Consider the following 25949-nt stretch of genomic DNA (forward strand, 5'->3'; position numbering starts at 1 on the left):
TAAGGAGAAGACTGAGGTACTTAACACCTACTTTGCCTCAGTTTTTACTGGTAAGACAGGTGGCCCTCAGGACAACTGGCCCCTGGAGCTGGTAGAGAGAGGAGCTGAATAGCTCCCCTGTATTCCAGGAGGAAATACTTACTGACTTACTGAGCCAGCTGGATCCTCACAAGTCTATGGGACCAGACAGGATCCATCCCAGGGTGATGAAGGAGCTGGCAGAAGAGCTTGCCAAACTGCTCTCCATCATCTTCCAACAGCCCTGGCTCTCTGAGGAGGTCTCAGATGATTGGAAGTTGGTGAATGTCACCCCAATCCACAAAAAGGGCTGCAAGGCTGACCCTGGCAACTCCAGGCCTGTCAGCCTGACCTCCGTGCCTGGCAGGATTATGGAGAAGATCATCCTGAGTGCAATCACACAGCACCTTCAGGGTGGGCAAGGGGTTAGACCCAGCCAGCATGGGTTTGGGAGGGGCAGGTCCTGTCTGACCAACCTGATCTCTTTTTATGATCAGATGACCCACCTGGTGGATGAGGGGAAGGCTGTGGATGTGTCTATCTGGACTTCAGCAAGGCCTTTGACACTGTCTCCCATAATATACTCCTGGAAAAGCTGGTAGCCCATGGCTTGGACAGGTGTACCCTCTGCTGGGTCAGGAGCTGGAGGGTCGGGCCCAGAGAGTGCTGGTGAATGGAGCTGCATCCAGCTGGTGGCCGGTCACTAGTGGTGTCCCCCAGGGGTCATTGTTGGGTCCAATCCTGTTTAACATCTTTATTGATGATTTAGATGAGGGGATTGAGTCCATCAACAGCAAATTTGCTGATGACACCAAGTTGGGAGGGAGTGTCCACCTGCTAGAAAGCAGGAGAGCTCTGCAGAGGGATCTGGATAGACTTGAGAGATGAGCTGATTCCAATGGGATGAAGTTCAACAAGGCCAAGTGCCGAGTCCTGCACTTTGGCCACAACAACCCCATGCAGCGCTCTAGGCTGGGGACAGAGTGGCTGGAGAGCAGCCAGGCAGAAAGGGACCTTGGGGTACTAATTGACAGGAAGCTCAACAGGAGCCAACACTGTGCCCAGGTGGCCAAGAAGGCCAATGGGATCCTGGTCTGGATCAAAAATAGCGTGGCCAGCAGGCCCAGGGAAGTGACCCTTCCCCTGTACTCTGTGTTGGTGAGGCCACACCTTGAGTACTGTGTTCAGTTCTGGGCCCCTCAGTTCAGGAAAGATATTGAGGTGCTGGAGCAGGTTCAGAGAAGAGCAATGAGGCTGGAAAAGGGACTGGAGCACAAGTCCTATGGGGAGAGGCTGAGGGAGCTGGGGGTGTTCAGCCTGGAGAAGAGGAGGCTCAGAGGTGACCTCAGCACTGTCTGGAACTGCCTGAAGGGAAGTTGTGGCCAGGTGGGGGTTGGTCTCTTCTCCCAGGCAGTCAGCAACAGGACAAGGGGGCACAGGCTTAAGCTCTGCCAGGGGAAATTTAAGTTGGATATCAGAAAAAAATTCTTTGCAGAGAGAGTGCTCAGGCATTGGAATGTCTGCCCAGAGAGGTGGTGGATTCACCATCCCTAGAGGTTTTTAAACTGGGATTGGACATGATACTGAGTGCCATGATCTGGTAAACAGACTGACGTTGGACCAAGGGTTGGACTTGATGATCTCAGAGGTCTTTTCCAACCAAACTGATTCGATGATTCTATGAGTCTATGATTCTATGAAGCCTGAGCCAGAGGTAAGGGAGCCAAGGGTCCACTCATGCATGCTAGACATGTTAGTTGTGATATTACCAGCCCATGATGTATGTATGTATGTTATGTGTATGGCCAAACTTTGCAAACAAAGATTTGGGAAGGGCTCTCCTCACATGGGTGTGCCCTTCAAGCCTGCACAGTGGGTTTTTTAGGTGAGGCAGAGAGTGTGCAGAACTGGTCTCACTGTTTAAGTCCTAAGGTCCATTTGCCATGGCTGAGCAAGCTTGGACAGTGAGACAGTGAAGTCCTCAAGACTGTCTACAGCACCAAGTACTAACCAGGGCTGACCCTGCTTAGCATCTGAGATCTGGCGGGATCGGATGTCAGGAAGGCATTTAACTGCCAGCAGATGATCCCTACTGCGACTCAAACTCAGGACCTTGGTATTCGGAGTCCAGAGTGCTCTCCATTACACCATGGGACCGCCCTACCAGCCCATGATAATATTTGAGGATTCCAAGAGTGTGGGGATAATTGTGAGAGGAGTAGATGATGTCAGGCACCTGTTTTCTGGTGAACATCTGGCTGACCTAACCAGGGATAATGTTATGGGTTCACCCAGGTGGGCCTAAATTTGGGCTCTGAAGTCTGGACTAGGCTGAAGCTGTCAGCTGACTTGAGCTGGGCTGAGCTGACAGCTGACCTCTTCTAGGCAGTAATTATGTATTCCATAGCACATTATGACATCATCTCCAGGGAAGTAGGAACCAGTGTGGGAGTGGTTAAGGCAGTCGCTTCTCAGCCTCCTCTTGGGAGGACGCACGATGCTGTCCCAGGGGTGATGGAGAGGACCAGGCCCACCACTGGCTCACAGGGTATCTCAGGAAAGTAAAATGTGTTGTTCTGGGTCTCTCCTTTCTGCTTGAGTTTGTCTCCCTGGGGAATAAGGTTTTTCTTAAGTAATGTGTAGTTAGGATAGTAGAATTTGTGTGTTTGTTAAGAAGTGGGAAATTTGTTGTTGCAGACTTGTGTGAGTGTATATTTGTACTCTCTTCTAATTGTCTCTTCCTTTCTGTAAAAATATATGTAGTTTTAGTATAAACATGCTTTGAAGTGGTTTTGTTCTTTCCCCTCTCTTTTCCTCCCTTTCCCTGGTGTTAGGAGGGAGGCTTTTCTCTCTGTGCTTGGGGGGGTTGGCAGTTGCTTATCTCAAACCAAGACAGATAAGGAGGAGACCTTCCTTCAGAATCAACCTGCTTCAACCTTGGTTCTCCACAGGCTCCACTTCCCCGGGATCACAACAAAATAGCTTGTGAATATATCCAACCATGGAGACTCCACAGAGTGCCTAGTCAACCTGTTTCAGTACTTGGTCACACTCACACTGCGAGGCTGCAGTGTGGGTACCACACGCCTCGACTCCAAACATCCTCTTTCCGCTTTCTTTCCCTGAGTTTGTTTTTTTTTCTGACACTGATGTCATGGCTAGGCTTTGCAAACAAAGATTTGAGAAGGGCACTATCCACGCTTGCTGCAAGCAAGATGGTGGCTAAAAAGGCCGATACGGGATAGGCAGGTCCGGTCACAAAAGGCACAGTGGAACGTCTCCCTAGGTGATATTGGCAAGGAATGGTTCTTTCTGCGTTGTCTTTTCTCCTCAGGACTGACTCTCCACGCATTCTCAAAGAAAGCAGCAGCGTTGTGAATGGTGTGTCTCCATGAATCCTGACTGGAGGCCAGAGTGGACCATTGGTGGCAGTCAATATGGCCAAGGCTGAGGTGTTGTTTCAGGGAGTCCTTGTATCTCTTCTTCGGGGCTCCTCTCTTGCGGCAGCCGGTGGCGAATTCACCATAGAGCACAATCTTGGGGAGGCGGCGGGTGATCCTCCATCCTGGAGATGTGCCCTGCCCAGCGCAGCTGCGTTCTCATCAGCATGGCCTCGACACTGCTGACCCCTGCCTGTTCAAGAACAGACACATTGGTCACATAATCAGACCAGTCGATGTTTAGGATTGAACGGAGGCAGCGCTGATGGAAGCGTTTGAGGAGCTGCAGGTGGTGGCGGTAGATGACCCATGATTCAGACCCATATAAAAGAGTAGACAGAACAATGGCTCTGTAGACACTGATCTTTGTCCTTTTCTTCAGGTGTTTATTGGACCAGACTCTTTTTTATGGACTTTTCCGAAGGCTCTGTATGCCTTTGCTGGCCTGTTGTCTGTCTCTTTGTCAATCTTACCATCTGAGGAAATGATACTTCCCAGATAGGTGAACTGCTGGACTGACTTAAGCTCTGAATTGCCTATGGTGATGTGAGGATGATGGAAGACTTCCTGAGGGGCAGGTTGGTAGAGAACTTCTGTCTTCTTCAGGCTGACTTCCAGCCCAAAAAGCTCAGCAGCCCCTGCAAAGCAGGATGTGAAGCGCTGCAGAGCTGCCTCCGTGTGAGCAACGAGGGCGGCGTTGTCAGCAAAAAGCAGCTCATGGACAAGGTGATTCAGGGTCTTGGTGTGGGCCTTCAGTCACCTTAGGTTGAATGGGCTTCCATCGGTACGATATCGGATGTAGATGCCGTTTGCTACATCGAGGTCTGCTGTGGCTCTTTGGAGCATCATGCTGAAGAAGATTGTGAATAGAGTTGGTGCAAGAACACAACCTTGTTTCACACCATGGGTTATTGGAAAGGGCTCAGAGAGTGCATCGCCAGATCTGACTTGTCCATGCTGGTCCTCATGTAGCAGGATGATCATTTTGGGGAACCTGGAAGGACATCCTAAATGTTCCAAGATCTGCCACAGGCTTTTTCTGCTCACAGTGTCAAAAGCTTTGGTGAGGTCAACGAAGGTTACATAGAGACCTTTGTTCTATTCCCAACTTCTCTTGCAGTTGTCTGAGAACAAACACCATGTCTGTGGTGCTCCTATTGGCTCTGAAACCACACTGGCTTTCAGGTAGAAGATCTTCTGCAATAGTGGGTACTAATCTGTTCAGAAGTGTTCTTGCAAGGATTTTACCAGCAATGGAGAGCAAAGTAATACCTTGGTAATTTGAGCAGTCTGATTTTTCTCCTTTCTTCTTCTAGGGGGATGATGACTTCGTCACAGAGATCTGATGGTAGTTCCCCTTGTTCCCAGCAACGCACAACGAGCTTGTGGAGTTTGGCATGGAGTGCTTGACCTCCATGCTTCCAGATTTCAGGTGGAATTCCATCAACCCCAGCTGCCTTGCCAGTTTTCACCTGTTGTATGGCCTTGGGTATCTCTCCCATAGCAGGGGCTGCATCGTATTCATGTTTCACCGGTTGTTGTGTAATGTGCTGAATTGCTGAGCCTTGGACTACACGGTTGGCACTGAAGACAGTCTGAAAGTGCTCAGACCATCGGTTCAGGATGGAGGTTTTATCTGTTAGAATCATTTGACCCATCTGCACTGAGTAGGGGGCTTTGAACCTGGTGTGTGGGTCCGTACACTGCTTTCAGGCCCTCATAGAAACCTCTTTGGTCACCCAAATCTGTGCATAGTTGTGCCTTTTCTGCTGGGTCGAGCCACCATTTGTTCTGGATGTCTCGAAGTTTCTGTTGGAGCTCACTGCATGCAAGACGAAAGGTGGCTTTTTTTCTATGGCAAGATGGCTGAGCAAGGTGTGCTTGGTGAGCAGTTCTCTTCTTCTTCAACAATTCCTGGATCTCTTGATTATTTCCATCGAACCAGTCTTTGTTTTTCTTGGAGGAGAACCCTAAGGACTCTTCAGAGGCCTGCAGGATGCAATTTTCAGTATGTTGCCAAAGTGCTTCAGGAGAGGGACCTATGGGATTATCTTTAAGTCTAGTTTGAAGGTTTCCCTGGAAGCTGTCTCTCACTGTGGCTGTTTGAAGATTGCTGACTTGGAGCCTCCTCCTTGGAATGCCGCCTCTCTTAGGTTTGGGCTTGAAGTGGAGGTTAAGTTTGCAATGCACAAGGCGATGGTCTCTTTGACATTCTGCACTCGGCATCACACGAGTATGACGGACATCGCTGACATTTCTCTGTTGTACTAAGATATAGTCAATGAGGTGCCAGTGCTTGGATCGAGGATGCATCCAGGTTGTCTTCAGGCTGTCTTTCTGTTGAAAGATAGTGTTGGCGATGGTGAGCTGCCGTTCTGCACAAAACTCTAGCAGGAGGCGTCCGTTGTTGTTGCAGTTTCCAACGCCATGCTTGCCCAGGACTCCTTTCCAGGCTTCAGAGTTCTTACCTACTCTGGCGTTGAAGTCACCAAGGATTATGAACTTATCATCTGCAGGAACATTTTGGGTGAGGCGGCGCAGGTCTGTGTAGAATTTGTCTTTTTCTGCTGGGACAGCTTGGAGAGTTGGGGCATATACACTAAAGAGAACAACATGTTGCTTGTTGTGTAGAGGGAGGGATAAGGACATAATGCGATCGGAATGACCTGTCGGCAGATTTTCAAATTTGGAGGCAATGGAATTCTTAATCATGAAGCCAACTCCTGAAAGGTGTCTTTCAGTTTTGGGTTTGCCTGACCAGTAGAGTGTGTAGCCAGCACCGTGTTCTTTAAGGCTGCCTTCCCTCATGCCAATGTTGAGCCGTGACAGTTCGTGGGCAGAACGACGTTCAGGACGTCCACTATCCCCAGTATCAAGTATGGTTCTGATGTTCCAACATGCGAGTGTTAGTTTGAACACACCTTTACAGACAGGTGTATGCCTTTGAAATCTCTTTGTTTTTGTTTGACTGCATGGAAGATGCCGGTTGGCCGCAGTTATCCAACCAGTGTGGAGATGAGATTTGTTTAGGCCACTCTTGCTAGGCCCCTCTCCATGTGAAGCCAGCAGTGCTGTCCCTAGAAAAGGCTGCTTGGTCGTTCAGGATGCAACCCCACGAGACTGTCATCTCCAGGGTCAAGTCTCGAATGACCAATATCCTGAACCGCCTGCATGCAGGGTTGGGTCTGCGGCTTCCAGCTGCTTCCTATCACCTGCCGTTTTCGACCCTCACCTGTCGCTACAGGGCTTTGCAATGTGGGTGAACCCTTCGAGCCTGCGCAATGGATTTTTTAGGTGAGGCACAGCGTGCACAGAACTGGCCCCATCCTTTACTCCTAAGGTTCATCTGCCATGGCCAGTGAGCTTGGACAGTGAGAGCGAATACCTCAGGACATAGGTTTGATTAGAGTATCCTTCTCTTAGATGGATGGCCTTACAGGGCTAAGCGAGCTCCATCTGCCCGGGTTTGGGGTTGGAGTTGTACTTCTCCTAGGATGGTTGCCAGACAGCTAGCGAGCCCATCCTGCCCGTGGACGCACTTTGTCTGACCCTTCAGCTGAGACCTGTCTGGCATGGGAGACCCTACCGGCGGCACAAACCACCTCCAGCATAGCTCTCAACCTCATGAGGGCACGCAAGCTTCTCCCCTGCAACAAGGGGGTGTCCCCGGAGGCGACACTGATGTATTACTGTATGGAATAATTCTTTGCTCAGCTGGCATCAACTGTCCTGGCTGTTTCTCTTCTAAGTGTGTCCTGCATCCCGAGCTGAGTACCTGTTGGGGCAGCAAGAAAATTAGAGAATGCCTTGATCTTCTGTGAGCACTATCATCATCACCGCTAGGCTTTGAGAACGAAGATTTTGGAAGGACTCCACCCATGTAGGTGTGTCCTTCGAGCCTGCACAGTGGATTTTTTAGGTGAGGCACAGTGTGCACGAAACTGGCCACACCCTTTAACTCCTCAGGTTCATCTGCCACAGCTGAGTGAGCTTAGATGGTGACAGTGAAGTCCTCGGCACTTGAACCTACATTACCCGGTTTTCCCAGGAGATGTCCCATCAAAGTACTAACCAGGCCTGACCCTGCTTAGCTTCTGAGATCTGATAGGATCAGGAGTCAGGGTGGCATTTAACTGCCTTGAGAACTACAGAGCAGCAGCTAAAACATCCCCCTGTCAGTGTGACCAGTGCTGTTTGATCTGAAATAGAAAACACAGCACTGTGCAAGCTACTATGTAAAAAACTTTACCCCACTAAAAACTAGCACAGCTTGTTGAACTACCTCAGGTTCCTGACCATTTCTGCAGCCTGCCAAGGTCCCTCTGGGTGGCAGCACAACCATGTCATGTAGCAGTATCTCCTCAGTTTGGTTTCATTAAGGAATGTGTTGGGGTTCTTTATTTCTGTCCTTCAAGTCACGGCTGCAGATCTTAAAGAGGGCTGGATCCAACACTGACCCCTGGGGTGCATTGCTACATCCTGGCTTCCAACTACACCTCATGCCACTGATCACCATTGTGAGAAAAATCTCAGCTCAAAGAATTTTTAGAGAGACGAGTTGAAGGAGCAAAGCAAAATAGGGTTTATTGGCCAAACTGCGCGCACAGGGTGCCTCGCCACAGCGAAGTCACCGGGGAGCACCTGGGGGAGGGGGAGGTCACCCCCATTTATTTCCATCACGCCACGCCCTCTTCCCTCCCCTCCAAGAGTCCAACCCTCCGTAGTCCATGTATGGTACTGTGCACGCTGATTCGAGGTTACTGCCTCACTTCACTCCTTCCCTGCCTTCTTTGGGCAATTTCTTGCTACGCCATCAACGCTGATTGGCGCATCCAGTCGCTCTATCAGGCCCTACCACCGGCCGCAGACCCTGACAACAGCCCCCCTGCTGGGACTGCTGCCTCACAGACTTCCCGCCAAATTCGCCTGTCTAACCTGTATGTGGAGAAAGCCCCCTCCCCCTTAAAGGGCCAGTTCCACTTTTCCAAAAAGCAACTAACACAGAACCTTTTAATTCAACTGTTCAAATCAACCAAAACCCCTTCCTTCCACACCTCCCACCACAAACCCTCTCTTTTTAATTCTTACAAATCCTCCCTTTTTCTTTTCATCCTTGGGTTCATTGTGGGTCTTGGATTATTACCCCCCACCCGCACAGTCTGAGGCAACAAACCCTGTTCCCGTACCTTTTCCAGTCTGGTTGGTATCACGTGGACATATTCTTTCAAATACTATTGCCCAAGTTCCAAACTGGGCATTCTCATCTGTCTCTGCACCAGAGGGTATGGCATACTGAACAGCATCTCATACGGAGAGACACCGAGGTCCTTTCGAGGCACAGTTCTAATCCTGAATAATGCCAAGGGGAGGCATTTTACCCAAGGTAACCCAGTTTCCATCATCAGTTTAGTCAGAGTATTTTTCAGTGTTTGATTCATTCTTTCCACTCTGCCAGAGCTCTGAGGGTGCCAGGGAGTGTGATGTTCCCATCTAGTTCCCAGAGCTTCACATAAGGCTCTCAATGACTTGGCTACGAAGTGCGGTCCTTGATCAGAATCCACAATCTCCGGTGGCCCAAACCGTGGAACTATTTGTTCCACCAATATCTTTGCAACCGTTTTAGCATCCGCTTTCACCACAGGGTAGGCCTCCAGCCAACGGGTCAAATGGTCCACAATAACCAGTAGATGCTTCCACCTCTCTTGTGGGGGCAGGTCTGTGAAATCCACCTGAGCGCTTTGGAAGGGCCTCAGTGCCAGCCCTCTTCCACCTTTCTGACCACTCCTTTGAACTTGCTTATTAACTTTTTGGCACACTAAACATCCCACAAGTATTTGTTTTGTTATTGTATATATTCCCAGGCATACAAATTCCCTCAGGGATGCATCTACCAAGGCCTGAACTCCCCAGTGTGTTCCGTTGTGCATGGTTTTCACCACCTCTCGGGCCATGGCACTCAACAACACCAACCAGCCATCCTGCATTCTCCATTCCCCTTCTGGGTTACACTCAGCCCCCATTTTCTTTAATATCTCCTCCTCCTTCTGGGAGAATACCTGACGAGGAACTTGGTTTATATCTGCAACCAGCGCCATTATGGGCACCTCAGATACCTCCTCATTGGTTGCCGCTTCCTTTGCCCTTCTGTCAGCCTCCTCATTTCCCCTTCCAATCCACGTTTTTCTGCCTTGAAGGCCCCTTATGTGGACCACCCCTAATTCTTCAGGATGGTGAATTTCTTCTAGCAACATTTCCAACAGATCCCAATGAGCCACCTCTTTCGCTTGGGATGTAACCATCCCCCTCTCCTTCCAGATTTTCCCAAATACACGAACTACACCCCAAGCATACTTGGAGTCTGTGTATATGGTTCCTACCCCTTCACCAACAGCTCGGATGGCACTTATCAATGCATAGATTTCACATGTCTGAGCTGACCAGGCTTTAGGCAACTTCCCTATTTCCACCACCTCCAAACTGTCCCCGTCTATTACAGCATAACCATTCTTTCATTCTCCCTCAATTACCCGAGCTGATACATCAACAAATAGGTGTTTCCCTTCACCAATTGGCTCCTCCAATAAATCTTCCCTAACTTTGGTCTGATACTCTACCAGCTCCAGGCAGTCATGTTCCAACTGCTCCCTTTCCTTTTCACTCTCCCCATAAAGGAATTGTGAGGGATTGACAACACTGCTGCTTACCAGCTGCAAGTCATCTTTTTCTATCAGGATGGCCTCATATTTTAATATTCTTGTATCGGTCATCCACCTCCCTGCCTTCTGGTTCAGAATAGCCCTCACATTATGAGCGGTATGAACGATTGTCTTTGCCCCAAACGTCAATTTCCTGGTTTCCTTCACAAGTTCAGCAACTGCTGCCACTGCCTGTACACAAACCAGCCACCGCTTTACCACCGGATCTAGGATTTTAGACAAATAGGCCACTGGTCTCCTAGACCCTCCGTTATCTTGTGTCACGATCCCCTTCGCAACTCCACCATCCACATTCACAAACAGATTGAAAACTTTGTCCAAATTTGGCAAGGCCAACACGGGCGCCTTTAGGGGAGTTCTTTTCAGCTCTTTGAACCATTTCTCCTCTTCTGCCTTAAAGATTATTTCTTCTGTCTCTCCTACATCCTCTCTCAATTTCTCATACATAAATCTGACCCGTTCACTGAAATTTTCTCTCCACATCCGACAGAACCCGAGTAACCCCAGAAATTTCTGAACCTCTCGTTTGTTCTTAGGAACTGGGACAGCCAAGATCCCTTGCAACCTTTCCGGACACAGCCACTTTCCCTCTTCCGTCAGTATGTGTCCCAAATATTTAATTTCTTTCTGTACAAACTGAAGCTTTTATCTTGATACCTTCAACCCTTTTTCTGCCAGATAATTCAGCAGCCTAAGAGTTTCTTTCTTCACAATTTCTTCACAATTTCTTTCTTCACAATTTCTTCACTTTTTCCTACCAACAGCAAGCCATATGCATATTGTATCACTACCACCCCGTGCTCCGCCTGGAACCCTACTAGGACCTCCTCTAGAGCCTGCCCGAACAAATTGGGTGCCTCAGAAAATCCCTGAGGAAGAACTGTCCCCCGGTACTGCTGTTTCCTCCCAGTTTTCAGACACTCCCACTTGAAAGCAAAGATATATCGAGACCCCTCTTCTAGTGGACAAGTCCAAAAAGCATCCTTAAGATCCAACACTGAAAACCACCTGCTGCCAGCAGGAATTCTCCCCAGCACTGTGTAGGGGTTGGGTACCACAGGGTGTCTGGTCCTGACCACTTTATTAACTTCCCTCAAGTCCTGCACAAGCCGATATGTCCCATCAGCCTTCCGTACCGGTAATATCGGGGTGTTGTACAGAGACATGCATGGCTCTATTAGCTTATCTTCTAAGAGTCCCTGAATAACAGGACTCAAGCCCTTCCGTCCGTCAAGGGGTATCGGATACTGTCAGATTTTCACTGGCCTTTGCATATACAAACTCACTCTAATAGGATTAATATCCATTTTCCTCTTACTCCCGACTCGGCCCAAATCCTAGGGTCTATTCCCAAGATTTCTTCCAGCATGAATAACTTTACTGCTACTCCATCTCCCTCTGGAATAACTCCAACCCCTAACAGTCCCATTAAATCTCGCCCCAACAAATTAACTCCAGCGTTAGAGACCACTAATAGATTGCCTATCACCTGTTTTCCGTTTCCTCTAATTTCAACTTCTTCTAACAATGGTACTTCAAACCTTTCCCCCTTTGCCCCGGTAACCCACACACTCTTATTGGATAACTTCAAACCTTTAGGTATCTTTACAGCACAAGAGCGCTGCGCACCTGTATCTACCAAGAACAAAATTTCTTCCTTTTGGGGCCCAACCTTCAAATTTATCAAGGGCTCCTGTGGTGTTCCTGCCCCTATTAAATGGAGCCCCTGACCCCCCTAATCATCAGTCTCATCCTGGACCTGGTAGACCCTGGCTTCCTTCCTCATCTTAGGAAAGTTTTTCTTAATATGATTTTTCTGCAAAAGAAGCACCGGCCTTCTGCCTTCAGCCGTCCAGCCTCTTCATCTGTTACTCTCCTATTCCTCCTGTCTTCGCCTCCGTTCTTCTCAAAGTCCATAGACCTCTTGCTCTCAATCTCATCCTCAAGTACATCCTTACCCATAGCCCCCTCCTGTCTATTCACCTCATGTACTACAGCCATCATAACTCTAGCCTTATTCTTGTACCTTTCTTCATCACGCCTCACATACACCTTCTGCACTTCCTTCATTAACTCACTTAACTCTTTCTCGTGCCAGTTCTCTTCTTTCTCCAGCTTCCTTCTTATGTCAGGCCATGACCTCATCACAAAGATCATTTTTAACTCCTCCTGACCAGCTGCTGAATCCATTTCCAACCTTGAATGCTTCTGCATACTAGCTTTCAACCTGTTCAACCATTCAGTAGGGGTCTCATCCTTACTTTGTCGCTCCTCAAATGCCTTTGACATGTTACTAATTTTTGGCACCGTCCCCTTTATCCCCCTTATTATACACACCCTATAATCCGACATGTGCCGCCTCCCTTCAACTGTATTCTGGTCCCATCGGAGGTGAGTTAAGGCATCTTGTGTTCTCCCCTCAGACCTTCCACACCACCAGGGTGCTCCCTGTCCCGTACTCTGACACCAGCCTGCCTAATCATCTCTCTTTCTTCCCCTGAAAACAAAATGGTCAATATAGACTGTATCTCTTCCCATGTGTACATGTTAGGCCCTAAGAACTGATCCAGATCCTCAGCCAATCCCACAGGATCTTCCAGCAGTTTTTAAATCGTTTGTTTAAACTCCCGTACCTCAGCTAGTCAGGGGTGCATTTACAAAACCAATTCCCCCTTGGACTCCTTGCATGGGGACCTCCCTTAAGGGATACAGTTCTGAGTCCTGTTCTCTCTCTCGTTCCCATCGAGTTATGCTCCGTGTTCTTGGGGATCTTGGAGCTTCCTCCTCCAAATCCTGCCCCCCCTCCGCCCCAGGGTTATATGGTGGAGGATTAAACAAATTCCCACTCTCCATGTATTCCAAGGGGTCCCATCTGGTCCCCTTCTTCTTGGGTCCTGTCCCCTTCTCTCCTTCACTGTCTCCCTTTTCCTCCTGTACCGCAAATATTCCAACACTGTCAGTCCAGCATTCTGCATATCCAATTTCTGCATCCTCTCGAGCACACTTCTTATGCACATAGGTATACAAAGACTGACACAGCCAGAACTCAAAGGACCCATAGGGAGGCCATCGAATCCCACCTCTTCTGATGGGATATTTTGTCCACTTCACAACACAATAGTCTATCATCTTTGCCTTATCCAAATCCCTAGTCCACTGAGTCCTATGCCATGCTTCCAACATTTGTCCCAGTGGACTATCTGGGGGAATATTGTCTATGGTCATTTCCTCTTCCCATTCTTCCTCCGCATCCTTACTTTTGGACAAACCCATCTTACTTATTCCCACAATCGCACCATAACTTTATCAGTTGGCAAGGATTATACCCCCCCCTCACCACGGGGCCCAACTATCCTCCCCTCCCCCCTGGAGGAGCCCAATATTCTCCCCCTCTCAGAGGAGCCCCAGTATCTCCCCCTCTCAGAGGAGCCCAGACACGTTATCGGTGGTGCCGTCTGTCCACCACCGCCAAGGGTATTATATCCCCCCCTCACAGGCCTAACGATGACGCACCACCGACTAGGTATCTCCCCCTTACCAGGGCCCGACGGGGTACCAGCAAGGTACGACACCTCCCGTCTAGGGTTTGGAACCTATCAGTCTCCGCCCACCGGTTCCCACGCTCTGAGTTTCCACCCCGCGGGGTCGAGACACGCCTCCGACTGTCTGAATCACTGCTCACTGCGATGTCACCACCTCTCGTCACCACCCCTCCAGTGACCACACCCTCAAACTCCTCCTCAGGCACCGCCTCTCTCGGTAACTGAGCAACCAAACTCCTCCTCCGGCACCGCCTCTCTCGGTAACCGAGCAACCAACTCTAGAGGTTCTGTCCCCCGTTCAGGAACCTTCTCCCCAGAACACAGCGATCAAGGCAAGGGCACAAGCCCCCCCTCCTCTGCAGTTTCCCCGAACCACTCGCACGGCGCCTTTTCGCGCAGGTCCCAAAACCGCTTGATTAGTGGCGTAAATTGCCGCTATCAAGGGCACACCCTTCCCCCTCACGGGTCCTCAGGCACCCCGCTGGGAGTCTTTACAGCTCTAAAATGGCTCCGAAGGGCCCCCTTCCTTCTCCCTCCTGCCCTGAGGAGTCTCACTCAAACCACCCCACTAGAGTCACTTTGCCCCTTCGCTGACCAAGCCCGTCTGCGGGGTACAGAAGAGCTCCACACTCGCTTGGGGACTACATCCCCCCCTCAGGCACACTCACGCACACTCCCTCTTATTCCCTCCCCACCTTCTCTCCCCAGTACGACTCAGGGATTGTCGTCCCGGCCTCACCAAATAACGCCAGAAGGTGGTGTTCCTATCCCTCGTTGCCTGCGGGTTCCCCTATTGCTGGATCCAGTCTTCTTTTACCCTTTTCCTTTGCCTCATCTGTCTCAGGTCCTCTGTCGCTCCCCTCCTGGGAGAGGACCTGGGTCCTCGGACCACCAAAATCTGCGGGGCGTGCCTTCTGGAGGTTCACCAAATCCCCACTCAGGACGGCGGACTTTGGATCCCGGACGAGCCCCCAAAATTGTGAGAAAAAATCTCGGCTCAAAGGATTTTTAGAGAGACGAGTTGAAGGAGCAAAGCAAAATAGGGTTTATTGGCCAAACTGCGCGCACAGGGTGCCTCGCCACAGCGAAGTCGCCGGGGAGCACATGGAGGAGGGGGTGTCACCCCAATTTATTTCCTTCATGCAACACCCCCTTCCCTCCTCTCTTGGAGTCCAGCCCTCCGTAGTCCATGTTTGACACCTTGCACGCTGATTCGAGGTTACACCATCACTTCACTTCTTCACTGCCTTCTTTGGGCAATTTCTTGCTGCGCCATCAACGCGGATTGGCTCGTCCAGTCGCCCTATCAGGCCCTCACACCGGCCGCAAGCCCTGGCAACAGCCTCCCCTGCTGGGACTGCTGCCTCACAGACTTCCCACCACATTCGCCTGTCTAACTTGCATGTGGAGAAATCCCACCCTTAAAGGGCCAGTCCCACTTTTCCTAAAAAGCAATTAACACAGAACTTTTTAATTCAACTGTTATCATTAACCAAAACCCCTTCACTCCACACCTCCCACAACGAACCCTCTCTCTTTATTTCTCACACTGCTGACCTGTTTAAGGGTACTGTAATTTGCAGATTAGATGGAGAAACTACCAGCTCTTGTTGGCAGCCAAAAGGTTTCTTACATATGGAGCAATTGCTGTAAATATTTACACCAGTAGAGTGGCAAGTGAAACAAATAATGGGCATGAGAACAGGTGTGGAATGTCAGTGGTGCTGGAAGTAAAACCACCAGAGATGGCCCACCAACTGTCAACAGCAATGTGAGCTGCTCATTCAGCAGACTTAACACCTCTTCCTTATTGTGTTGTTCATCAGTTCCTGCAAGGACAGTGTTTCATGGTCCAAATTTCTAGAAAAAGGAAGTATATTGTTTAAGAAGCCTCTAGTGCCTAACATTTTGAGGAGAGATCATTACAGCTTAATTAACTGATGGCACTGTCATGATTTCTATAGTTCTATTTATAGTAATGGTTGTTATTTTACTAACATTACTAGGACTGGATCTATTTTTCTATCATTATTACTGTTCTCTCTGTATGTAAAGGTTCTCTCGTGGCCACAGAGTCCCTGTGTGCAATATGGGTGAAGTCTGACAATCACTAGACTAACAGAGGAAGATTGCAGTAGCAATTTTCCCTTTCTGTGTGATGCTGTTTCATCCAGTAGGTGCATGTCTGCTGCCTGGTGCAGGATATGCAAGGGTCTTCTGTGGCACCATTTCAAGAGCCTGTAGCAACAGCTCCTTACTGACATCTTTAAATGGCTACTGAGATAGTGTAGAAGAGTCTATCCATGTAATAAGTAATGCATGTGCCCAAAGACTTCATGCAAATGTCACCTGCAGGACAATGCCTACACGAACTTAGTGACCACAGAAGCTGATCAGTCCCTTAGGTTCCTGATATTGAGGTTGTGTTGGTAGAAGAATTTGGCTTAGAAGCCCTTGGCCTACAGATGCAGGCAGCATTTTCCAAATCCTGGAGAGACCAACCAGTGGTGACTTCCACAGCTTGGACACTCTTGTTTCACAGCAGCCAGTTGCAAACTTCGACATGCAGCACCTGTGACTATTGTTTAGGTCAGATGCCCTGGCACACGCCCCTTCAGCCCCGCATTCTCTGGGCTACACGCTGCCAGATGCTGCCAAGGCAGCTGTTCGCAGTCTGACCGCTGCAGGTGCCAATCTCTGGATTTGCTTTGCCACCAACAAACTGACCCATTGTGAGGAGAAATGGGCACTGACATTTCAATGACAGGAAACATTGCCTTTGTTTTCTTTTCAGCAATTTCCCATGTGGACAGGGCAGTTGTGGGATGAGCAGGCATTACAGGTGGCATCGATCTGTGAAACAGTGACAACTGTTCAGCCAGCCAGCTAATGCACCAGGGTAACAGTCCCTCAGCATCTGAAACTGTGGTAAAGATAAGAGCATGTGTCAGGACAGACACCACGTGGGTGGCAGTTTCAGGTACTTCCACTCAGATTTGCAGCTGAGTTCATCCCGTGTCAGGGAAATCTACAGCACAGTTCATTGCAGATTGTCCTGAGCTCGGTGCAATCCAATAAAAGCCTGTGCCCTCCCATTTGTCATCTTACTAAAGGTTTCTCAAAGTTGTTTCTGGAAAACGGTCTTCTGGTCAGGACCACTGAAGGCACCCAAAGCACTTTGTCTGTTGCCATGAGCAGGTTGGAGTGAAGTGATGGGTGTAAACCCCTGCTGCATTTTCAGGCATGTTTCAGGGTGATGGGATCTGCCATGCAGGAATGAGCCTGTCCTGACTGTGATGTACTTTCAGGTCCAATATCTACTATATTGCTGAGACCTGGTCCTAGAAACATCTCAATGTGTTTATGCAGAACATGACGCTGAGGAAGGGCCAAGGTCTTCCAGCAGCCTCACAGGTCCTGTTGCTCACAAGAAGTTTTCCCACAAGGCTGACCATAACTGCCCTATGCTGGGCGTCACCCCACTGGAACAGAAGTACACCTTCTAGTGTCCTGGTGGGATCGACAGAGAGGACTCCCAAGGGTGCCCTGACGATGTCAACTACTTGCTCGTTAGCACTTCCTGGCATTAGAATTGTCACAGGCCTGAGCAGTGCCAAGGCAGTAATGAGGCTGTGCCTGGAGCATGGACGTGGGTGATGGTGGGCCAGGCTGGGGTGAGAGGGGTGCAGACAGGCAAAATGTGGTCACAAGTTATGGAAGGTGAGAGGAAGCAGTTGTGGCTACATGGACTTCCATCTCTGTGGAGGTTTTTCCACCCTGGGAAAACAGGATGGGGAGACACAGCTCCTAAGGATTTTGGCATGTCCATGAAGCCTCAGCACCTCCCTATCAGCATCCCCCACTGTCCACCCACACCTGCTGTTTCTTCTGTGTGGAATGAGGCAACAGACAGCCTGGTGGCAGTCATCCCCATCAGGACAGACCTGTAGGAAACAAAGATGGCAACATGTAGCAAAATATCGGAAGGAAGATTAGTAGTTGAGGGCTGGGTGGTGGACAGGTATCTGTGTCCTGTGGGAAGAAGGTGTATGGGCCAAGGGGTAGGAGTGGGAGGGTCATTGCCACACCTTGCACAATTTACCTGCAAAGCCTTGAATGTGCCTATGAGAGCTTCACAGAATCACAGGGAGACTGAAGTTGGAAAGTACCTCAGGAGATCATCTGGTCCCTCCTGCCTGTTTAAGCAGGCTCGGCTAGAGGTGGTTGCCCAAGACCATGTCCAGACAGCTACAGAATATCTCAAACACAGAGTCTTCACAAGCTCTCTGGGCAACCTGTGCCAGTCTGCAGTCACTATCACAGTGAAAATGTGCCTGGTGATGTTCAGAAGGAGCATCCTGTGTTTCAGCTGGTGTGCACTGCCCCTTGACCCGTAAGTGAGCACCACTGGAACACTTTGATCGCGTCTTCTTTGCACTCCCTCTTCACGCCTTTTTATACAGTGGTAAGATGCCCTCCCCTCTCCACAGTAAGAAGTCTTGACTATCGCTGACTTGCAGCATAAACCTACCTGTCTCCTGGTCCCCACGGGCAGGGGATGGGACGATGCCAGAGCGGGCGGGGATGAGAACTCGGGGAGGGACCTGGAGGGGACGCTGTTGGCCGACAGCCCGTTCCTTCGCTGGGGCCAGGGATGGGTCCGCCCCGGCTGCACCGGCCCGAGGCGTGGTCACCTTCTGAGGGGCTCGCAGGGCGAGAAGCTGGGACAGCGCTGGAGCCGGGCTGGGAGACCCGGGAAAGGAGCCTTCAACTCCCGGGGCGCCGTTGCCCCTCTGTCCTACGGCCCTGCCCGCGTCCCTCGCTGGGACCTCCTTCCGCTGAGTGCCCCCTTCTCCTGAATCCCCCCTTCTCGTGTCCCGGGCGGACCGGGCGGGTCTGTCGGGGTCGGGCAGAGGCGCCGGCGCTGCCCCGGCGAGGCGGGGCTGGGCAGGAGGTGCCCTAGCGCGGCTCCGCTCGGCTCGTGTGCGGCTCCAGCACAGCCCTCGGCCGCGGCCGGGCGCGATGACGGCCGGGCTGGGGCCGTGGCTGCTGGGCTTGGCCTTGGCCTTGGGGCCGGCAGGTGAGAGCCGGGCGGGGAGGGCAGCGAGCCCGGGGCTGGGCGAGGAGGGAGCGGGACAGGCAGCGGCAGGAGCAGGGACAAGGACAGATACTGGGACAAAAGCGTGGGGACGAGAGGGGCGGTGGCTGTGCCAACGCGGGCGGCTCCGGGGCAGTGCGGGAACATCCTCGGTCCGTGGTCGCGCCCTGCCCTATGCCTGCGCTCTCCCCCCGCAGGGCTGTGGGCGCAGTGGAGGCTGCAGGAGGACGGCGGGGGGCTGCGAGCGTCCGGGCAGTCCGTGCGCCTCTCCTGCCGCGCGTCCGGCTTCAACTTGGGGACCGTTTGGTGGTACCGTCAGTCACCCAGAGGCAGCTTCGAGTGGGTGTCCTTTATCAACCCCTCGGGCTATGGACAGCACAACAGGGCAGCAGTACAGAATCGGGCCACAGCCTCCCGGGACAATGCTCGGTCTGAGACATACCTGTCATTGCAAGCCCTGCAGCCCCAGGACTCTGCCCGATACTTCTGCGCCATTCACACAGGGACAGGAAACCCAGCTGAGCTTTAACACAAACCCTCTGAGGCCTGACACAGGGGATAAGGGGAAGGTGAAGTTGCCAGAGGCCAGTAGCTAATGGGCTGTTCTCAAGGAGTCAGGTGCCATCACTGTGCACCACAGATGTTCCTGGCCCTTACTGCACACTGCAGGGATTCCCATTTACTGCCAGTTTAACTAAGAGTAGAATTTTAAGTAACTTTAAAATGCCTTGCCCCCACTTTATCCTTGTTTCTTCCCAGGCTCACCCTCAATCAGTTCATTAATTCACTACTTCTATTTCCCAAAAGACTAATGGCAATTGGGAGTGGGGCATGGGGTCATTTCTTAGTATTTAATCCCTAGTCTTCATCTCTTGCTTCTTGTTCCCTCCTGCAGTCTGCAATCTTTCAGAAATGGCTTCACCATGGTTCCTTCACAAGGGCTGCAGTCTTTCAGAACTGCAGGCTTCAATGTTCATCCAGGTAATCTCAGAGCTAAGCCATTGACTTTTAAAACAGAAAGAAAGTTTATTTTGGGAGCACTACACAGCTGCCAGAATTCACAGCTGGCTGGTAAAAACACACACAGAGGCTGCAGGTCTTCGGGGCTATAAATATGAAGGGGCTTTCTGACCTGCTCAGTGCTGCTTTCCTGAGCTATACCACTTCCCTTCTCTTCTCTTCCTCCACTTGTGAGCAAAGGAATGCTTCTTATGCTGCGAAGAGTTAGCTTAGCTGAGAAACAGTTTCTGAGGGAAAGACACAGAGTAGTTGTTCTCACACATTCTCTCAACGTATGTTTCTGTTAGCCACAACAGGTTTCCTGAGCAAAGAGAAGTTTCCAAACCATTTACCTCCTCGACCATTTCTTGTGCACGGCCCTCCCAACCCCCACAAGAGTCAATCCACTCCAGCCTGGGCTCTCCACAGGTTCCACTTCCCCAGGATCATGACCAAAGAGCTTGTGAAGATCTCCAAGTATGGAGACTCTACAAGGTGCTGGGGCAACCTGAGCCACCCTCACACAGTGAAAAAGTGTTCTCTGATGTTCAGAGAAAACATCCTGCAATTTTGTGTTTGTGCCCATTGCCCTGTCCCTGGGCATCTCTGAGAAGAGCCTGGCCATATTGCCACTATTGCCTTTCCCTCCTATTGTGGGTTAAGCCCTGGCAGCAAACCCTGTGCAGCTGCTCACACCCTGTCCCTTCAGAGGGATGTGGGAGAGAATCAGAAGGGTAGAAGAGAGAAAACTTGTGGGTTGAAATCAAGTCAGATTAAGGGGTGAAAAACAAGTCATTTTCACAAGCCAAGCCAATTCTTCCCCTTGGCAGGCAGGTGTTCAGCCATTTGCAGGAAATTCAGATTTCTTCACGTTGAACAACTGCTTTGGAACGCAAAGTCTGTAACTTAAAACATCCCAGTATCTTATTTCTTTCCCTAAGGTTTATTTCTGAGAATGGTGTGTTACGTGTTGTCTTGGTCTGAGTTAGCTAAGTGCCAACCCTCCCCCCCAAGTACAGAGAGAAAAGCTGTCTTCTGCCTGCCGAGGGAAAAAAGAGAAGAGGGAAGGGGGGAAAAAACCTTCAAACTACATTTACGCTAAAACTACATATATTTCACAGAAAAGAAAGAGAGAACTAGAAAGAGGTACAGATACACACTTACACAAGTTAAAAAAACAGCAAGGCACAATCTTTCATCTTCTAGTGAACTACAAAGCATACAGTTTTAACCCCAACTCACTTTTAAAAGACTTAATCTCCAAAAAGACAGACTCAAGAACAAACATTTTACTTCCTTAGGGTTGTATGGTGGTCAGCCGATGCTGTCGGCCCGGGCCTCCTCCATCTCTCTCAGCACAGCACAGCACAGCACACCGTCCAGAGGAACCACAGCCATGAAGCAACTGCCCCAAGCCACTCCTACACTGCTTCTTATTCTCTTTGGAAAGGATGTCATAATATGGTATGGAATACAATACTACTGGCCAGAAGCTGTCAGCTGCTAGCCCAGCCTGACTCCAGTCAGCTGACAGCTCCAAGCCCACTTCTAGATCTAAAGCCTAAATTTAGGCCCACTTAGGTAAACCTATGACACATGTGAAGTAATCCTTTGCTCAGTCGGTATCTGTCTCAGTTTAAAAGAAACTCAGATGTCTATCTGGACTAGGAAACGGGGCTTCTTCGCAAAAACCACCACAACCTTTGAAATTAAAATACTTTACTCAGAAAATGTGTAGAGAAGGATAACAGTTCTTAACCACAAATATATACATAACCAAAACCAGAACAGAACAAACAACACCACCGTAACCAAAATTTTCAAACCAGTTAAGTCCTTTCTCTCTTCCCCTTTTGGTACAGTTATATTTACGGACGGCAGGGGACGATACCGCCCCTCGGGATGCAGTGGCCACGAAAGTCACTCCCGGGCTCCCGCCAGAGTAGTTCCAAAAAACTCACATGGGAAAATGGAAGTCACGGGGTGAAACCTTTCCCGTGGACAGTGTAGAGACTCTCTTTTCATCATTCGTCTGAAAGCACTGGCAGGGGGTGGAGGGTTAGCAACTCCACTGCAGATGGCTTCGGCCCTCAGGGAGTCTGTAGCAAATCCAGCTAGCACTGACTGCTCCCTCTCTCGAGAGAGAACAGCTCAGGCCATGCAGAGCTGGGGGCCCGAGCCAGGAGAGCTCCCTCCAAGTGCTTGCACCAGCCCAGCAATTGTGGCTGGCACCTGCACAGCAGCCAGAGCAGTGTGGCCAGCACCAGGAAGAAACCTCTCTCCCTCCCCGCTTCACCTCCCCCTGCCATCAAGCTGGAATGCAGAGCTATCAAGCACCTCTTTGTTATCTGTCCTGGCTCTTCAGCTCCCAAAACATCTGTGATAGAAAGGGAGAGAAAAATTCCCTGAAAGATTTTGAAACAATAACAGTATCCAATGTGCTGTGGTGTCCCATCCCTGCTTATTTCCCAACCCCATCTTACTGTTGAGGCAGTGAGTAAAACAGAATGACCTCAGCACTGTTGTGCTGGTTTGGGCTGGGGTACAATCCCTCCAGTGTGTTCATGTGGGTCACAGCCCATGCAAGGGAGGAGTCAGTGAGTGGGCTATGCCTGGGGTCAGAGAAACGGGGTCTCGTTGTGCCTGGGTGCTCTCAGTGAAGAGGAGAGAAGGGCAAGGGAGACGAGAGAAAAAACTGTCTCAGTTCAATGGGAGCTACAACATCCATCTAGTCCAAATGCTTGATGAGCTCAGCCATGAATCAAAGGTAAAGCATGTGCTTGTACTGCATGGATGTTGTCCAAAAGCCTTTTACACATTGTCAGAATGGGGCATTGAACACCTCTCCAGGACACCTGTTCTGTTTGACCACTCTCGCAGTAAAATGCTTCCTTGTATCCAGCTTAAAAATCCTCTAATGCAGCTCTGAACCACTGCCAGATGTTCTACCACTATATACGAAAAAGGACCTTCCTCTCTACTTCCTCTCCTCGGGAACTGGAGAGGAGGATGAGGGAGTCCCTCAGCCTTCTCCAAACTTGGGCTTTGGGCCGAGGGAACTTTTAATCTCCTGCCATGCTGGACCAGCCCCAGGTGTCCCAGGGGACTGCAGATCTCCCTGGCTCTGTATCCCATTGCTTCTTTTCCAAGCCTCAAGCCTCCACTCTCAGTGGGCCCCTTTCCCTCTCCAATTCCCTTTTCCCAACCCTGTCCTGACAATCCCTTTTGCAAGGGGCCATATTTAAGTACCCAGTACAGTCTGTGGAGGGACAGTGTGCAGGCCTACTGTGGAGTGGGCAATGCTCCCCAAAAGGGTAATCACACTGTGTCAGGGCTCACAGGTGTCCCCCATCTGTGGTTGCAGGAAGAGATCTGGATTCCCACTGAGTAGGAGGACACAGAGAAGGGAGTGTCTTGGCTCTGCTGAGCAGTTGAGTCCTGGTCTGTCCTTGGGCCTTGGGGGTCTGGGAAGGCTTTGACAAGAAGAGACAGCTGGAGAAATGTCATCATGGGAGTGAGTAGAGTGCTGGGCCAGAGTGGAGGGAGCAGGGTGAGGAGCACTTTTACCTCAGGATTCCCTGTCCAGGTGGAGCTGGGATTCTGGGTCTCATGTAGGAGCAGCAGCTCAGAAGCAGCAAGAGCCAGGAGGCCAGGGGAAGGACAAGGTGTCACCCTGCCAGGTCAGCTCCAAAGTCCCAGCATCACCCTGCAAAACTTCCTCAGAGAAAGATCAGGGGTGACACCATGGCAACACATCACCCTTTGCACACCAGAGCTTTTCCTGCCAAATGAATTCTGTTCTTACACCCTGCAAGGTGAGAGACACCCGGGAGTGCCCCAACAGCTTAAGCTTCTGCTCCTCCAGTCCCCACCTCTCACTCTCACTCATGTCAAAGATACAGGGAGGGACTGGGAGGGACTGAGCCTGAGTGCAGTGACAGAGGCAGAGGCAGGGAAGGTGTGGGCAGAGCTGTACTGCAGGCAGAGAGAAGCTGGAGAGAGGCAAGACAGAGCTGGCCCGGCCATGTGGACTGTCCTGTGTATGGGGTTCTTGCCCATTTTAGGTAAGTGAAAGGAAGGGGTGATGTGCCCCAGGATCTGGGCATGCCTGTGTGCTCTGCATGTCTCTGTGGAGCTATGCTTGCAGCCTGACATGTTCTAGGCCTGATGTGTTCCACCATCCCTGGGGAGCACAGTGGGAACCACCTTCCTCCTCTTCTAGCTGGGACCATGTTACCTCCATCCAAGCTGCCTCTTCTGCAGGGTGGGGACAGGCAGGGCACGTCCCTGCTGCACTCAGCTCTTGGGGCCAAACGCTTTGTGCTTGCACTGGACACTCTGCTCATGGGGCACTGCCACCCATCCTGCAAAGCCCAGCTTGGGGATGGCAGCACAGGGACTATGCCCCACTTAGCCTGGGAGAGGTCCTTCTCTCTCTCAGGTGCCTTCACAGAAGTTTCCGGGAGAGATGAGGGTTGTTCCTCAATGTCTTGAGTAATCATGGAATGTTCTCTCTCTCTGTAGCAGTCACTGGCCAAGTGGCCTTGGAGCAACACCCCAGGGGACTGACCATACAAGAGGGATATAGAGTTACCTTCCAATGCAGCATGAGTGGAGGCAACATGGGGAATTACTTCATGTACTGGTACCGTCAGAGCCCGCATAGCACTCTGGAATGGATTTACATGGAGGGTGATGAGTATGCAGATGGTTTCCAAGATCACTTTAAGGGATCAGTGGAGAGCAACAATTTCACACTGCAGATCCTGGCTGCAAAGCCAGAGGATGCAGGATTGTATTACTGTGGAGCAAGGATCACCCTGGAGCAGCTCTGCAGCAGAGTGGAACAAAAACTGACTGATGGGAAGACAGATCTCTCAGCATTTCTTTCTGGCAGCTGCTCACCAGGGACTGTTGTCAGGCAATGGCAGGTGCAGGAAACAATCCTCTGGCAAGGTGGCAGCAAAAGGCAGTAGAGGGAAGTGTGGTAGAAGGGCTGGTACCATTTATGATGCAGGAGGATCTATTCTGAGAGCTTCAGAGGCTGTTTAGGAAAGTGCAGTTTTAGTGCACGTTGCATGGCCTCATTTTCCCTCTGTGGTTTGGCTGCAGAGTCATGAGATCCGGGAGATGTGTTTCAGTAGCTGTGGGCGATGGAGCCAGACTATTTAGGAAAGACAGATCAGCATGGATAACATTGTTGTTGCTGGCTGCTACAGGTCATCTGATCAGGAAGAAGAAATAGAGCAGGGTTGACCTTTTCTATTCCCCACATGCCCACCAATCCACTCTCTCAGTTTCCCTCCTTCAGAACGGGACAGGGCAAAGAATTTCGATTTGAGTCTTGTGGGTCAAGATGAGGACAGGGAGATGTCCCAACCATTCCCATCCTGACAAACAGAGAGGCTTAGGAAAATCAATTTGATTTATTGCAAATTAAATCAGGATAATGAGAAATAAGGACAAATACAGAAAAGTTCTGCTCTCCCTGGCCATTTCAGACAGATGGAGAATGGGGCTTGTAATCGGTTCATAACACATTTTCTCTGCTGCTTTTTCCTTCTCATGCTCTTCTCCTTCTTCATTGTGGAGCCCAACCTATGGAAGACATTTCTCCAGGAACTTCTCCAACCTGGGTTCTTCCCTCTGACTGCAGTTCCTTGCAGACTCCTCCATCTTGGGCCCTTTCCACAGGGTTCAGTCCTTCAGGAACACACTACTGCACTGAGGGTCCCCCGCAGAGCACAAATTCTGCAAGAAAACCTCCTCCAGTGTGGGCTCCTCCCTCCTTGGAACCGCCATTCCTGCCAGGAGCCTGCTCCAGTGTGAGCTCTTCAGGGAGTCACAGATCTTTTCAGGGCACGTCCAATGGTTGTGACATTAGATCCTCCGCTCTCTGCTGGGTCAATATCTGCTCTACCATTAGTCAACATCAGCTGAGAGGCACAACCTACATCACCCTGGTCTTCATCAAGGAATCTCTTCTCTGGCCTTGGGAGCACATCCTGCCCCTCCTTCCTCATGGAAAGTCACCATGTCTTTGTGAAGTGGAAATAGTGCTCAACCACATTTACAGCCTTCTACAGTAAGATGATGGGGGTTGATGGATAAGGAAAAGGTGGATGTTGTGGATTTT

At 50.4% G+C, this 25949-nt stretch overlaps 1 long non-coding RNA gene and 1 gene segment (V, D, J or C); one reads left to right on the forward strand and one right to left on the reverse strand.

The window, feature by feature from the left end:
- Nucleotides 1-14737: 14737 nt before the first annotated feature.
- Nucleotides 14738-19354, reverse strand: LOC139682649 (uncharacterized). The gene is made up of 2 exons (XR_011699661.1): nucleotides 17819-19354; nucleotides 14738-17660 (listed from the first exon to the last, which is right to left on the reverse strand). It is a non-coding gene; the product is annotated as an uncharacterized lncRNA (long non-coding RNA).
- On the forward strand, nucleotides 18311-19436 carry LOC139682643 (Ig heavy chain V region C3-like). The segment is given in 2 exon segments: nucleotides 18311-18796; nucleotides 19012-19436. Coding segments are annotated over 2 exon segments (390 nt in total).
- Nucleotides 19437-25949: the final 6513 nt, after the last annotated feature.

The sequence above is a fragment of the Pithys albifrons genome, chromosome 25 (assembly GCF_047495875.1).
Source record: "Pithys albifrons albifrons isolate INPA30051 chromosome 25, PitAlb_v1, whole genome shotgun sequence".
Taxonomy (NCBI): domain Eukaryota; kingdom Metazoa; phylum Chordata; class Aves; order Passeriformes; family Thamnophilidae; genus Pithys; species Pithys albifrons.